The sequence below is a fragment of the Girardinichthys multiradiatus genome, chromosome 1, assembly GCF_021462225.1.
Source record: "Girardinichthys multiradiatus isolate DD_20200921_A chromosome 1, DD_fGirMul_XY1, whole genome shotgun sequence".
In the NCBI taxonomy this organism is placed as follows: domain Eukaryota; kingdom Metazoa; phylum Chordata; class Actinopteri; order Cyprinodontiformes; family Goodeidae; genus Girardinichthys; species Girardinichthys multiradiatus.
Window position 1 is genome coordinate 44,640,695 of NC_061794.1, and position 15,705 is coordinate 44,656,399.

Sequence of the window (15,705 nt, forward strand, 5' to 3'; positions counted from 1 at the left end):
GGCAGCTCCACAGACACTATTAACTGTAATGACAACCCATTTACCGATTATCAGCAATAGCTTCCACAAAAACAGCGGCAACCGTCGTGGCAAGCTTTTACGGCCGGTGTGGCACCTTCTGGCATCATCGCGGAATCCCCTGCCACCCTGCGGCAGGCTGCCACCGGAACTGCCAATTCTGCCTGCCACTGCCACAAATTGAGCTCGGCCCTGCTGCCGGGAGTCCAATCCAGAACCTTCTTGCTGCAAGGATACAGTGCTACCTACAGCCCCTGTTTCTGAGTCGAATAAAGGTATTTGAAACAAATTGTTTAATTCAGATGAGTTTTGCTTCCACATATTTTAATTAAAAAAATAACACATTTTTTAAATACGTTTGCTTCTTTACTAGGAAGAAACTTTCCAATCAGATCATATTTGTCATTCTTTTTAGACGTTTTTAGTTCCTTTAAGTAAATATCTGAGCTCACACTTAGAAGAAAGGCAAGACTTTGAGCTGGAGCAGTTGAGTTTTGGTCTACCTAAACAAACTCCATCTCCCATCGTCCCCCGGTGTCACACCACAACAAACGAGAGAGGGACAGCAGCTGGGAGAGAAATCCGCAGACTCCGTGGAAAGGACAGAAAAACGGAGTGAGAGAGGGATTTTCCCCCTTCTTAAATGGATGTTTCCACCGCAGCAGAGCAGCTCGACTGACGAGGAAGAGTCCGCAGAAATGGCCAAAACCCAGGAGGTGGAGCGCATCGCTAAAAAGCTGGATAAAATGGTGCACAAGAAAAACACGGTGAGATCACAAAGCAGTTGCTGCATCCGCGGAATGAGAGCAACCATCAGGTGATGACTCTACCTTTAACTGGAGAGGGAGGGAAGATTCTGGAAACAGGGACAGCGGGTTTAAACACGGTTTGTTCCTGGTCTGTAAGAGATGATTTCAGTGTTTGTGTTGCTGGGAAAACACGCTAAGTTTCAGCTTGTTTTAAACTGGTTTGTTAGCTCGGAATCTCAACAGCCATTGGTCAGAAAGTTATCATTTAAATAAACAGACGCACCTGGAATTAGTTACGTCTTCAGTTCACTTGGTTTATACTTTAATTTTCTTCACCCTAAATTAATAAATCAACTTGTGTGTGCTTCTTGTATTCTAGCATTGATAACAACGCTTTAAAAAAAAATAAACAGCACTATAATTAAACTAAAACTACAAGCTGTTCCTAATTAAATAAATGATCAAATGAATGTTTTATTTGAACATGTGAAATAAGGAATGACAACTTTCTTTTTGATTTCATGTGTCAGGTTTAGGGTCACATGAGGTAATATGAGTCCCCCTTTAATTTTTCTCTCAACATCCTGTTTGGCCCTGCAGCTGCTTAAAGCTAATGCTACACATGTGGTGAATGTTAAAGTATTAATCTACCATTGAGCTGCAGCTGCATTCAGTGTCCCCCTCATTTGGCTCAGACACAGAGAAAAAAAAAAAAAGAGTCGTAAACATGGTTTTGATTTTGTACAGTCTGTTAACATCCGGAGACGTTTAGTAGAGACATGGCGCACAAAACATCAAAATAGCTGTAAAAGAAAGTGTTTTCTTACATGCTAATCTAGCTGCACATGCTGCAGTTACCTCAGTGGTCTGGCTGTTTACTCCCTGCTCCCGATCCGAGGGTAGGACATCCGATGACACTTTAACCTTTCATCTGTACTGCAAAAACCGCCACATCCACAAACCTAACTACCTACAAACACTTATCCCCCCCAAAAATACAAAGAGACACCAAGAAACCTTTCAAAACAAATCCAGTTTTAACGTCACTGAAGATCTTTGCTTTATCAGTTCCACAATTATTTATTATATTTTAAATTTAACAAGAAAGAAATGTCTGAATTGTTTTTAGTGGATTATTTTCAGTTTGTAGGTCCAGTGCATGTAGCACTGTGACAAAATCAACCCAGTGACAAAATCAACATGCAGAAATGGTTAAAAATCAAATTAAAAAATAAGCCAAACATTATAGAAACAATATTGATAAAAACAATTTTTTTTTCACTGAAAAGAACAGATCTTTATTTGGCTTACTGCTAGAAAAGATATATACAATTATTTGTTCTTAAGTCTTATATATTAGCAAACCTTTTAAAAGAGTTATAGTATGTTAAATCAAACGATTTTATCTGAAAGAACAATAAATGGAATTTCAAAAGATAACAAAATCATGTAGATTTAAAACGATTTAAAATAGCTACATTTTAAAAAGTGATATACTGAGTTAAATATGACTTGAGGCCAGTGAGAGGTTGAAAGCGAAAATCAGAAAAAATGTCTTGATCTGCTGAATATTTAGCTGTTGATAAATTACATTGAACTCTGTTAACTATCAGTTTCAATCAGGCTTTTATTGATCTAATAGTCACTTCTGACCAATTTTGTCGCTCACTTTAAAAAGCAAAGAAATTCAAAATTTTTCTGAATTAAGTTTAGTTTATTAAATAAATTAGTGAGATCTAATCATAGATTAAATTTATCGTTACCCACATTATCTCCTAACATCATTGTAACCTCGCCTCTCAGCCTCGCTACCCGGGTTTCCTAACCCTAATCTAAAACCTGTTGTCTTTCACAAATCACCCAGCATTCCTGCTTGGATAATCTTTTGGGGAAAATGAGAGTGCTCACTCCATCCTTTTTAGATGTTGCCTACACGAAGTCATCAGCAATGCATCATGTTATTGTCTTTTTCAGCTTGAGGGGGCGTGGCCTAACAATTTTATTTTGTGTCCAAAAAGTTGATAAAAAATTATTTGGTGCTTTAAAAGACAAAAAGTTGTATACTTTCAAGATGGTTACGTTTTTCTGGCTCTAAAGTAAGATGCTATTTTTCCATTTTTAACGAGCGGTTTACACAGCTGGCACACAGCTGCTGCTGTAACACATGGATGCTTATGGGCTCCCTCTGAACCCTTTAAAAACTGAACTGGGATCAGATTATTTAATTATCTTACCCAACAACAGGAAGAAATCATGGGAAAAAATGTCTACTTGTGGATACATCAAACCTTGTAAAACCTTAGTACTGCTAAATAAAACAAATTAAAAATGTCTGTCTGTATGTATGTACAGGTCCTTCTCAAAAAATTAGCATATTGTGATAAAGTTCATTATTTTCTATAATGTAATGATGAAAATTTAACATTCATATATTTTAGATTCATTGCACACTAACTGAAATATTTCAGGTCTTTTATTGTCTTAATACGGATGATTTTGGCATACAGCTCATGAAAACCCAAAATTCCTATCTCACAAAATTAGCATATTTCATCCGACCAATAAAAGAAAAGTGTTTTTAATACAAAAAACGTCAACCTTCAAATAATCATGTACAGTTATGCACTCAATACTTGGTTGGGAATCCTTTTGCAGAAATGACTGCTTCAATGCGGCGTGGCATGGAGGCAATCAGCCTGTGGCACTGCTGAGGTCTTATGGAGGCCCAGGATGCTTCGATAGCGGCCTTTAGCTCATCCAGAGTGTTGGGTCTTGAGTCTCTCAACGTTCTCTTCACAATATCCCACAGATTCTCTATGGGGTTCAGGTCAGGAGAGTTGGCAGGCCAATTGAGCACAGTGATACCATGGTCAGTAAACCATTTACCAGTGGTTTTGGCACTGTGAGCAGGTGCCAGGTCGTGCTGAAAAATGAAATCTTCATCTCCATAAAGCTTTTCAGCAGATGGAAGCATGAAGTGCTCCAAAATCTCCTGATAGCTAGCTGCATTGACCCTGCCCTTGATAAAACACAGTGGACCAACACCAGCAGCTGACACGGCACCTCAGACCATCACTGACTGTGGGTACTTGACACTGGACTTCTGGCATTTTGGCATTTCCTTCTCCCCAGTCTTCCTCCAGACTCTGGCACCTTGATTTCTGAATGACATGCAGAATTTGCTTTCATCCGAAAGAAGTACTTTGGACCACTGAGCAACAGTCCAGTGCTGCTTCTCTGTAGCCCAGGTCTGGGGAATGCGGCACCTGTAGCCCATTTCCTGCACACGCCTGTGCACGGTGGCTCTGGATGTTTCTACTCCAGACTCAGTCCACTGCTTCCGCAGGTCCCCCAAGGTCTGGAATCGGCCCTTCTCCACAATCTTCCTCAGGGTCCGGTCACCTCTTCTCATTGTGCAGCGTTTTCTGCCACACTTTTTCCTTCCCACAGACTTCCCACTGAGGTGCCTTGATACAGCACTCTGGGAACAGCCTATTCGTTCAGAAATGTCTTTCTGTGTCTTACCCTCTTGCTTGAGGGTGTCAATAGTGGCCTTCTGGACAGCAGTCAGGTCGGCAGTCTTACCCATGATTGGGGTTTTGAGTGATGAACCAGGCTGGGAGTTTTAAAGGCCTCAGGAATCTTTTGCAGGTGTTTAGAGTTAACTCGTTGATTCAGATGATTAGGTTCATAGCTCGTTTAGAGACCCTTTTAATGATATGCTAATTTTGTGAGATAGGAATTTTGGGTTTTCATGAGCTGTATGCCAAAATCATCCGTATTAAGACAATAAAAGACCTGAAATATTTCAGTTAGCGTGCAATGAATCTAAAATATATGAATATTAAATTTTCATCATTACATTATGGAAAATAATGAACTTTATCACAATATGCTAATATTTTGAGAAGGACCTGTATGTATGTGGGTTGCTCGCTCTTACATTTAGAGGGTAAGATATTGACCTAAAGTTTGCTCTCCTTAAAGGACGGCGCTCTCGATTTGCTGAGGGAACTGAGGAACATGAAGATGTCTCTGGAGACTCTGCAGGTCAGTTTGGTCTTCATGTTGTTTTTTGAGAGCGAAGGTTTCCTCTTGGCACACCTCCCATGAAAGTAAAATCTGTTCTGTACTTGCTTGTACAGCCATACCTGGCCCGGTTTGCATTCATTATCCACTTGTATACAATTTTTCGTGCAGTGGAGCAACTAATATCAGATGCTCCATTGAAATAGGACTGCTGCTTTACTTGAGAACTCATGGAATCCTTCACCAAAACTAATGAGCTGCTACAGTCGTCTTTCTGAAGGCTTCAGACAGCTCATTTAGTCTCACTGTGGGGTTCAGTCTCAATTCAACAGTTAAGGCCACTGACTGACAGTCAATGTTCTCATCATGTCTACCTGATCTGACACACCTGTGTCATTTAGTTATTTTTATGACTTGAATTTCTTAGTATTGATCTGATTTGTTGGTAGTTAAGAGTAAAATGGCAGTACCCTAAATCTAGTCAAGATTGGTTCCTTCTGTGTTCTAATATGACCCTTCTGATACTGCAGGTGGCGCTCTGCAAGCATACATCTCATGAACAATAGCTGATATTGATCATGGCACAGCTTAATACAAATAAAATAAATGTCAACTTTTTATACCTTTTTCAGAAGGTTGGAACCTTTTATTTCCAAGAAACTTAAGTATTTCCAGGTCTGGGTGGGAAATGTAAGAAAAAAAGCTCATATTTTCTGATGTCTTTTATCATAAAAGAAGTGAACTGCTTCCTTGTTTTTCTTCCCTTTTCTTTGGGCCCTCTTGAACATGCGAATTGTAGTCAACCAGAGTTGGGATGTCAGTGAACGCAGTGAGGAAACAGAGTTCGGATGAGGAAGTTCAGACTCTGGCCAAAACTCTCATAAAGTCCTGGAAGAAACTCCTGGGTGAGTGTCCGTCTCTCTGTGGAGTAGTTGGCAGTAACAAATACACACATGAAAGGTGATCCCTGGTTAGTCTTCCCTCCCAGTTCCTGTTGAATAAATCATTTCTTCACCCAGATGGTGCAGAAGGGAAGTCTGATGGGAAGAAGAAGGAAGGCTCTCCTGTGAGGTCATCTTCTACCTCCAAGGACTCTGGCGCCACTGAGAAAAGGTCTCTGACCCAGCGATGACTCTACCTTCTTTACTTCTCTAGACTAATTTTCTGTTCTGGTTGCACTGGTGCGTCTTTCTTAGGCGCACCAGCACTAAAGGTAGATGCACTTAAATCACATTTTACACCTCAGTTTCACAGGTTCACTTTTTTTTTTTTTTTTTTTTTTAAGTGGCTGTTCATATAGATATATTGATTTATAAATGATCAACTAACAATCAGGTCAACATAAAAGTCTTCATTTGAAGCACAATTTTACAAGAACTTATTGAAAAAGTGCTGGTGCTTAAAGTGCTTCACTGAGCTGAAATTTAAACTTTAAACATCTCTAGATAAATAAGGAAACAGAAAAAGAAATTGTAAATTAAACGTGTTTCAAGGGCGTCACACTTAACATATCATGGCTCAATGTGCTATGGAGTATCCACCCAGGCTCAGAAAGCTGAGAGGATCTCCAAAAAATTATGACCAATGACAAAAATATCACAGGATGACATCTCTTACCAAATATATAATACAGCTAAACAATACTTGATAAAACATAGGGGGGAAAAAAATCATTGAAAGAACTGTATGAAACAAGTCCATAAAATCAGAGTTCTGTGTAATGCTCCTGTCTCATCTCTGCTCACACCCAACTCAGTTCTGGTGTACAGGTGTTGTGCCAAGGTAGGAATTCCCTGCAGAATTTGTTTCTCCTTGGTCGGGAGCGCATGTGATTATGTCAGTGCGGGGACGCCTACCATGGCCCCACACCTGTTGTCACCTGGTCCACTGATTACTGTAATCACCGCATGTCTCTGAAATGTGAAGCATGTTTCATTTCTGGGACAGAATCTTTACTAATCCCGGGTTACTCTTACTGGTTTTCAGTGTCACTCATCTGTGGTGATGAAATGAACCTAAAAATGATATTTTATTGTTGGCTGTCCATTCTAATAGCAGTGGCTCTAAAGGGTTTTTCCTTTTTAATGCAGCCATGTTTCTCTCTTCATCATCTTACCTCCATAGCAGTATGAAGTCTGTGGAGACCCCAACCACTCCAACTACTCCCACTGTCCCCCATCGGTTCACCTCTTTCCCCCCCACTCCCGTCACTACGGACAACGTGCGGACCAAGAGTCGAGAGCTGCTGGTGGCTGCTTTGCAGACTGGCGGTGAGAACCCCTAACTTTAATCCTTAGTTACTTGTTGGCTTTACATGCTTGCTTACTTAAATTGTTAATTGGTTAAATGCTAACTTGCTCTATTTGTTGTTTTTTGTTAACTTTAGTTACTTAATTGTTTAGGTACTTGCTTACTCACTTATTTGTCTATCTAACTTACTTATTTGCTTATAAAGTTGCTCGCCTACTTATTGCGTTATTTTGCTTACTAAGTTACTCACATAGTTATTTCCTTATGTACTTTCTGGCATTTGCTGCTGATACCATTTTAGATTTCAGCTGTAAAGGTAGATAGATCAACTCGATGATGATTTATTTATTATTTAACTGCATCATTTCTCTGAATTTGCCGGGAAATGATAAAATATGTTGTGTTTCAGATGACTTCAAAGCTATTGGGGTTGACTGTGAACACGTGGCAGCACAAATTGAGGAACATATCCTTTTTGGAGAACGTCACTGTTCAGATGAATAAACTGGAGTCTAGCAACTCTGTGAGGGCTGTGGTTATCAGCCTGTTTATCTTGGGTGAAAAATCTTTACATTAATCAGTTTTTATCACACAGTTTCAGACACACTCTCATCTCCAGTGGGAAAATCACATCTTATAGAACCAAAAGTTTGAGGTTTCCCTTGTATAACAAGTTATTTTCTAATTAAACAGCATTTATATAAATCTATCCCATAGCACCAAGTGACCTCGTACAGTGCAGACTCAAAGTATTATTAATTCTGACTGAGCTGAACCTTATAACTATGACCGAAGATATGATTAAAAAGTACCACACCATGCAATTTAGTTTGAAATCTGGACTAGGCCATGTAATACCATGAATCTTTAGATTTTTAGTCTCTTTAATGTTTCCTTTTAAAAGCAATCCATTCTTAAACCAGAACTAGACAACAGGACTGGTGTAAAAGCTGATTAAGTAATGATTCCATTTAAACCCAGAATGTAAAGTCCAGTGGTGGGTGAACTGTTCAGGTTGCATGGAGCTGATATGGCTAGAACATCCACCTGGGCGCATGTGTGGTGGTGGGTTCATGAGTGGATTGATTCTTGCTCTGGAAACCCCTTTCTCTAATTGCTGCTTTTCGCAGTGATTCTCCAGTACTGGATTCATATAAAAACCAGCAATCAAGTCTGCAGAGAGGATCATCAGGTGTGACCTTCCCTCCAATCAGGACTTGTACAGGTCAAGGGTCAGAAACATGGCTGCTGACATCTTTACAGATCCCACACATCCTGGACACAAACTGTTTAGACTTTTACCTTCAGGTGGCGCTACAGAGATAGTTTCTTCCCCCAGTCTCTATGATTAAGATCGATACCATGCATATTTGCACTAATACAACCATGTCCATCTTTGTAGTATAAAAACAATTTATATACATATTTATAAAAAACCTTTTTTATTTTCCCTTCCTATATATTAAGATAAAATGTCTTCACTGCAAACAAAGTGGCGAATAAAGCATATTTTATAATGGCCCAGATTGCATTCAGAAAGCAACTTTCCTCCCATCCTCATTTTACAAATGAAATATTCTCGTTGTAGATATGTTTGACCCTTGACAGTTCATCGTGCTCACGAATATTTCAGGAATTCAAGTCGACAGATATGAAGTATAAAACCCGTCTGCGAAGCCGTATTTCCAACCTGAAAGACCAAAAGAACCCGGAGCTGAGACGCAACGTCCTGTGTGGGAACATCTCACCTGAACGCATTGCGTCCATGACTGCTGAGGTCAGTCCGCCACACATTCAGTCTCATGTTCTCTGAGTCATGTTGGTGTTAAGGTTTGTGTCAGAGTTTGAGTTTTGCACATCGGCAGGCGAAGCTTTTCTTTCTGCCGTTAGCTTTGACTGCTCAGAGTGAGATGGGAAGCAGTGGAATTGGATTGAGATCAAAAAATCCCAAGATCTCAAAACAAATATATCACATTCATAATGCTTTTCATAGACTTAAAAACTTTCTAATTTAAAGAAAAGGAGCATTTTCACATGGATTTGTTTTACCTCTCAGTGGTCCTGTTCATAACTTTTATGGACAGGATTTCTAGGTGCAGCCAAGGGCCGGAGGGGGTCTGGTTTGGGGACCAGAGGATTTCGTCTCTTCTTTTTGCAGATGACGTGGTCCTGCTGGCCCCCTCTAGCCAAGACCTACAGCATGCACTGGGGCGGTTCGCAGCCAAGTGTGAAGCGGCTGGGATGAAGATCGGCTCCTCCAAGTCCAAGGCCATGGTTCTGGACCGGAAAAGGGTGGCTTGTCCTCTTCAGGTTGGAGGGGAGTTCCTGCCTCAAGTGGAGGAGTTTAAGTATCTCGGGGTCTTGTTCACGAGTGAGGGAAGAATGGAGCGGGAGATCGACAGACGGATCGGTGCGGCTGCCACAGTAATGGGGGCGCTGTGCCGGTCCGTTGTGGTGAAGAGAGAGCTGAGCCGAAAAGCAAAGCTCTCGATTTACTGGTCGGTCTACGTTCCTACCCTCACCTATGGCCATGAACTTTGGGTCATGACCGAAAGAACGAGATCACGGATACAAGCGGCTGAAATGAGCTTCCTCTGTAGGGTGGCCGGGCTCTCCCTTAGAGATAGGGTGAGGAGCTCGGCCATCTGGGAGGAGCTCGGAGTAGAGCCGCTGCTCCTCCACATCGAGAGGAGCCAGTTGATGTGGCTCGGGCATCTAAACCAGATGCCTCCTGGATGCCTTCCTTTGGAGGTGTTCCAGGCACGTCCCACCGGGAGGAGGCCCAGGACACGATGGAGGGATTATGTCTCTCGGCTGGCCTGGGAACGCCTTGGGCTCCCCCTGGAGGAACTGGAGGAGGTGTCTTGGGAGAGGGACGTCTGGGCGTCTCTGCTGAGTCTGCTGCCCCCGCGACCCGGTCCCGGATAAAGCGGAAGACGACGAGTACGAGTACGAGTGGTTCTTTTATACGTCAATGAGACTGAAGATGAAAAGGATAAAGTTACAGAAAAATGCCAAAACCATCAAAATAGTTTGACATCTTATCAAACCAGAGAGAAAGTAGGTATCTTTTTACAGCGAAATGGATTTAGCTCACAACAGTAGCTCGACATTAACTGACATTAACTGCAAGCTGATGTGATTTTGATTAAAATGAAAGGTACAGTTAGTTTCTGCATTGAGAGCAACAAGCAGGAAGAGATTATTCATTAAACTACACAATTGTGAAACTACTGGATAACTGGAAGGTCTGTTGTCTACTGTAAACTTGTGTAAAATCTAGAAAATCCCTTGGCCAAGTTTAAGCTGGTAATCCTTTGAGTTGAGGATTCTGTCCAGCTGATCGTGGAGGATTTGAAGTGTTGGTTTGTTTCTTTGCTGTTCTAGGAAATGGCGAGTGCAGAGCTGAAGCAGATCAGAGAGGCTTTGACTAAAGAGTCCATCAGAGAACATCAGCTGTCAAAGGTCGGAGGAACCGAGACAGATATGTTCATCTGCAACAAGTGTCACGGCAAGAACTGCACGTACACACAGGTACAGAAAAGATCACCTCATAGGAATTCGAAGCTGTTTTCTTGGGCTTTGAGATTTGTTCTGTTAAGCTTGGTCCATTTTGTGTGTCTCCCAGGTGCAGACCCGCAGCGCCGATGAACCCATGACGACCTTTGTTCTGTGTAACGGCTGCGGCAACCGATGGAAGGTGAGGAAATCCTATCAGTAATGTAAGAGTATGTGTGTAATCAGAGTTAGTTGGTTTTTTATGTTTTTTAATTATGGTAAAAACGTTGAACAGCTCGTGGGTTGTTCTGTTAAAACGTTCTGAAAGCGACTTGTTTAAAGTTCTACCAGAAGGTGGCAGCAGAGACTAGGCTCACATTTCCTCCTGTATGCACTTCCTCTTCATTCACCCTCACGATTCTCTCTTTCATCTTTCTCTTCATGCCCTCTGTTGGTTTTTTCCCCAGACTTTTTCCATTGTGTCCCCCCCTCGCCCCTCCTTCCTCCATCTTCTTCAGTTTCATCAACTCATGTCCTTCTTCTCCCCTCACCCTTACATCTCAGACCTCTTCACTTTCCTTTTCACTGTCCCCCTTCAGTCTCTCCACCTTTCCCCTCTATATTAGTCCCTCCTTACTTCCCCCATAGTATTTTCCAGTCCTTCATCCCTCCCTTATTTAGCTGCTCACTCTGCGTCAAAGTGTGGCGACTAATTTCACTCCCTGATGCTCTATTTTGTAGCGTGTATCAAAAAGCAGACCTTTAACAATTGTGGTATATATTTAAATACATGCTTAAAACTGCTTCAATCAGTGTAAATTCTATCTCTCCTAATTCGCAGGTTATTTTAGTTACTTTTGAATGTTCTGAAAGTCAACAGTGCCTAACATTTTCCCAATACATAAAACATATTCAGAAACATTGTGGTAATAAAACACAATAATCCCTCTTAAAGCTTGTATGAAATGAGGAATGTTATGTATTAATCCATATTAGAAAGATGGCCTGGTAAAAGTATTCTATTTTTTCACATTTTCTTATGTTGCAACCAAAAACAGTGTATTTTACTGGGATTTTTGATCGACCAACACAAAGAAACACATAATGTGAAGTGGAAAGAAATGTTTTCTGTAAATTTGTGATGTGCTTTTATGTTCAACCAGTTGGTACTTTGTAGAACCACCGAAATTAGAAAATCTTGCGATGGCATTAAATGCGAAGGTAAATATTACGATGACTAAATCAGGTGCGAAATCTGCCTATTTTGTCTTTCCTCTCTCTCTCGTGTGCTTCCATCCCTCTATGACCATTAGCATTTTGGGCGAAGTCATTAGTGTCCGGTGTGATCATCTGCTGCCGTGAGACTCTGCCCAACTGGCCAAAATATTACATTAGCATGAAAAATGTAAGTTCATAACACTTGGAATATATTGGTCAATAATTATTGCACTCCAATAAGGTCCTTTGCGATATGAATATTGCGCACACTGATATTGCGATGATGGTATATTCGCTGTATATCATGCAGCCTTATTTGGGGTCATTTGCTACGTCTTAGAAATTCATTGTATTTTCCTAAATTAATGCATCAAAGTGATGGAAACCAGAGCTGGGATGATCTGCTGGTTGGGATAGCCTCGTTAAATGCAGCAAAAAAACAGATATCAGTGAAAGAGACCGTTAGCAGCAGTTAGCAGACCGTTAACTGCTTACTTTGTTTTTATCACATAAGGAAGAAAATCCTGAACTGAGATTTAATGACTCTGTTTTCTCTTTCTTTTCACAGTTCTGTTGAAGACACGTGTGTATTTGTGTGTATACAAACACACACACATATATATATATATATATATATCTATCTCATTAATTAAAGAAACGGAGTGAGTAAATCATTGAATTTGAAAAACTGTATTTTTTATTTTATGTTATTTTTATAAATATTCGACTAACAGTTGTAATATACCAAGATGAAAATATTGAAAAGTTCTTGTTATTTGATTTAATTGGTTTTGTATGGAGCACTGGGATGTTGATTTAAGTAACATTTCTGTTACATTTGGGCCTTGTGAAAGTGATGGATGAGCTTTTCTTTGCCATGTTTCTTCTTACACTTATATTAAAGCTGCTCTTGGGTTGACATCAAATAAGTGACTTGTTTTCTTTATTTATTTATTTGCTGATTTGTAGGCCCTTATGGTTCTTCTCTTCACAGGTTTCTATAGGATTTAGGTCTGAGGACTGAGATGGCCACAAGAGGAAGTTGATTTTGTATCTGATGAACCACCTATGTGTTGGCTTGGCCAAATATTTTGTATCATTATGATGCTGAGGTCTAACTTGTGACCCATTTTCAGTTGTCTGGCAGAGGCCACCAGATTTTGATTAAAAATGTTCTGATATTTCAGAGTTAATGATACAATGCACTCTAACACAGTACCAAGAGCCTTTAGAAGGGAAACGGTCCCAGAGCATCACAGACCCTCCACTTTACTCCACATGTTCACATTTTATTTGAAGCTAGACTCACCTGGGGTGTTTGTCTCATCTGATCAAAGCAAAACAGCCATGGCTGAGGTTTCATTAGTTTAGCAGATGCCACATCATTATGTTTGTGTTTTTAGACTGAAAAGGTCAGTTGTTCTTTTTTCTTTTGTTTTTTCTCCTGTTTCCTGGTTTATGGAGGTTAACACCCAAATGGCACGTTCTCTTATCTTTCCCATTTTGGGTAATGTCATATTTACTGAATACCTCAGGGAAACAGGATGTCATGGATAGCTAAGTAAATAGTTTTTGGACCCTCTGATCAACTTAAAGATGTTAAAATAAATACATTTAAAAAAACGTTAAATTAATTTTTCTTTTTAAAATCGTGGGATTGTAGGATTTTTTTCACCTGTACCGATTCATTTAATTCCTAAAAAAAAAAAAAATCTGCTGAAAAAACTTGCTTAAAAATTTAGTGTTAAAACAAAACTCGTATTTTTTTTTTTTTCTGCTGTGATTTCAGCATTTCATGGTTCATTGACGAGGATATTTTCTTCTCTGATGTTTATTTCCATCTAGATGCCATTTGGGGTGGAGGAGTAATGTTGGTTGTGTGGTAGGTTTTTTTCACTTTGTCGGAAGGGGAAGGGAATATCGGATATCGACATTGGCCCACATGTTTCATATCAGTGCATCCCTACTTCCTTACAGACATTTTAATCAGGGTGGATTAATGCTGTATTGTATCATCATATCTTAATTAGAGGTTATATTTACCTCATTTAAAGACTTTGTAAGGATCAAAATTCTAATAATGTAAACTCTTTAAGTTATTTAAAAAGGTACACCAATGCAACCGCTGCTCCATACAGGTGTTTGAACATTATCAGTTTTTGAGAGGATATCTCATTGACCCTGACACACCTTTTCTAAAAAAAAAAAAATATATATATATATATATACTAATGACAGTTTAAATAAATCAGGCTTACAGGAGAAAGCCAAGTGACGCTGGCTGTTTTCTAAAGGATAGTGTTGGTGGTGAGCATGTTGACAGAGGAGATGAAAAGTGGTGAGAAAGCAGAGCACAGAAAAATCCTGCAGTGTTTGTTTTGGAAACAGTGCTGAGCTCTTTCCATACATGAGCATGGGAGAAGTAGTTGGAGGAAGGTGATGAGACACTTACAAGACTCAGGGCTCTGTGATATACCACATTCTGTTAGATGTCTTCTTCCTGGATGGAAAACTGGACTGAAGGCATGCAGAGTAGACTGGCCACAGGCTCCATGGCTTTGAAAGAAGGAAAAAGGTGCACAGACAAACTAATTCAACAGAGTTAGGTTAACCCTGTTGAATGTTACTTAAGCTGCAAAGAAAGCTTCAAAAATGAAGAACCTCACAAATAAGGATGACCTTTACAACTATGTAATAAGTTGCCTCTCAACTGAATGGTGCTAATCCTTGTTTCTGGTAATATTTTGTTGCTTCATCCACCTCTAGTGACCCTCCACAGGGTTAAGCAGGTATGGAAAATAAATAAAGGAATGACTTTGGTACCAGTTTATTATAGAACTTGCTGTTTAAATAATGGATAAATATTTATTGACCCAACAATCAAGTAAACTGTAAAGAAACCATCATTCAAAGCCATCATTAAGCAGTTATAACACATTAATGATTCATCATTAAAATGGTCTTAATACTGCTTTATTAACTGCTTGACTATTTATAAATTCTTTAGAGCTCAAGTAAAAGAGCATTTTTGATAAGTTTAATCTTGCTGTAAAGTGGTAGCTGAATATCTCAGGAAAGATAACTGTGAGATGTTTCAAACTTTGGGGCCAACACAGTGAATTAGACAACAAAAGAGAATGTTTTCTGCTGCCAGCCAGTCACAGACCAGCTTTGAAAACCTGTGGCCTTACAGCCACTGAAATGCCAATGAAATGAGTGAATAAAATGGTCACTTTCATTATAAAACCACTAGAGGGCCAATGCTGCACTAAACATGTGCAAACCCTACAAACAATGCCATTCCCTGTGTCAGTTACTGTTTTTTACATCAACTTTCTGCATATCCTCCTTTTTTCTTCTCACTGGCAGCTCCATATTCAGCATCCTTTGCCTGATACAATCATTTCTTATCCTGTCCAATCAGAATCCTCTTTTCTATCACTCTTGCAACCATCCTTTCACAGATCACCAGTGGCACTTTTCTTTGTCCTCTACACCCTGCCTGCACTCTCCTCTTCACGTTCCTTTGCACTACCAGTTGCTTTGAATTGTTGACCTCAGGTATTTACACGCATCCACCTTCAGTACCTCCACTCCTTACAGCTTCCTTGCAAGTTGCTAAGGACCTCTACTAATGGGTTCAAATGATCTGTTACTTATGTTTGGTCTGCCCGACAGAAAAGGGAACACATAGAAAGCTTTAGATTTTGTTAAGCTATTAACTGCAGGGTTTTAACTAAATTTGAAGGAAAAATAAATCATTCTCTAGTACTTCGTCTAATGTCTTACCCAGACATTTTACTGGTACTCCATACATGTATGATGGTTGTACATTTGTGTATGTGTGACACATTCTTGAGTAATCCCAAACAGAAGCAGTTCAGGTTACAGTGAACTGTGGGAAAGAAAACAGACACACAACCTGCAAATTGACAGTTTCATA

At 39.9% G+C, this 15,705-nt stretch overlaps 1 protein-coding gene across 3 annotated transcripts; it reads left to right on the plus strand.

Moving 5' to 3' along the window:
• Positions 1-528: 528 nt before the first annotated feature.
• Positions 529-12,688, plus strand: tcea2 (transcription elongation factor A (SII), 2). Of its 3 annotated transcripts, none has more exons than XR_007037725.1 (11): positions 529-785; positions 4,755-4,817; positions 5,596-5,701; positions 5,816-5,909; positions 6,921-7,066; positions 7,456-7,512; positions 8,669-8,823; positions 10,434-10,580; positions 10,675-10,746; positions 11,858-11,949; positions 12,331-12,688. XR_007037725.1 is itself a non-coding variant. In XM_047361778.1 (10 exons), the coding sequence occupies exons 1-10, from the start codon at positions 666-668 to the stop codon at positions 12,337-12,339; spliced, it is 969 nt and encodes a 322-aa protein (XP_047217734.1). In that variant the 5' UTR covers positions 654-665; the 3' UTR covers positions 12,340-12,688. The 3 variants fall into 3 exon arrangements, 1 of the variants encoding a protein (XP_047217734.1); XR_007037727.1 differs by having other exon boundaries at positions 654-785; positions 6,924-7,066; XM_047361778.1 differs by lacking the exon at positions 11,858-11,949 and having other exon boundaries at positions 654-785.
• Positions 12,689-15,705: the final 3,017 nt, after the last annotated feature.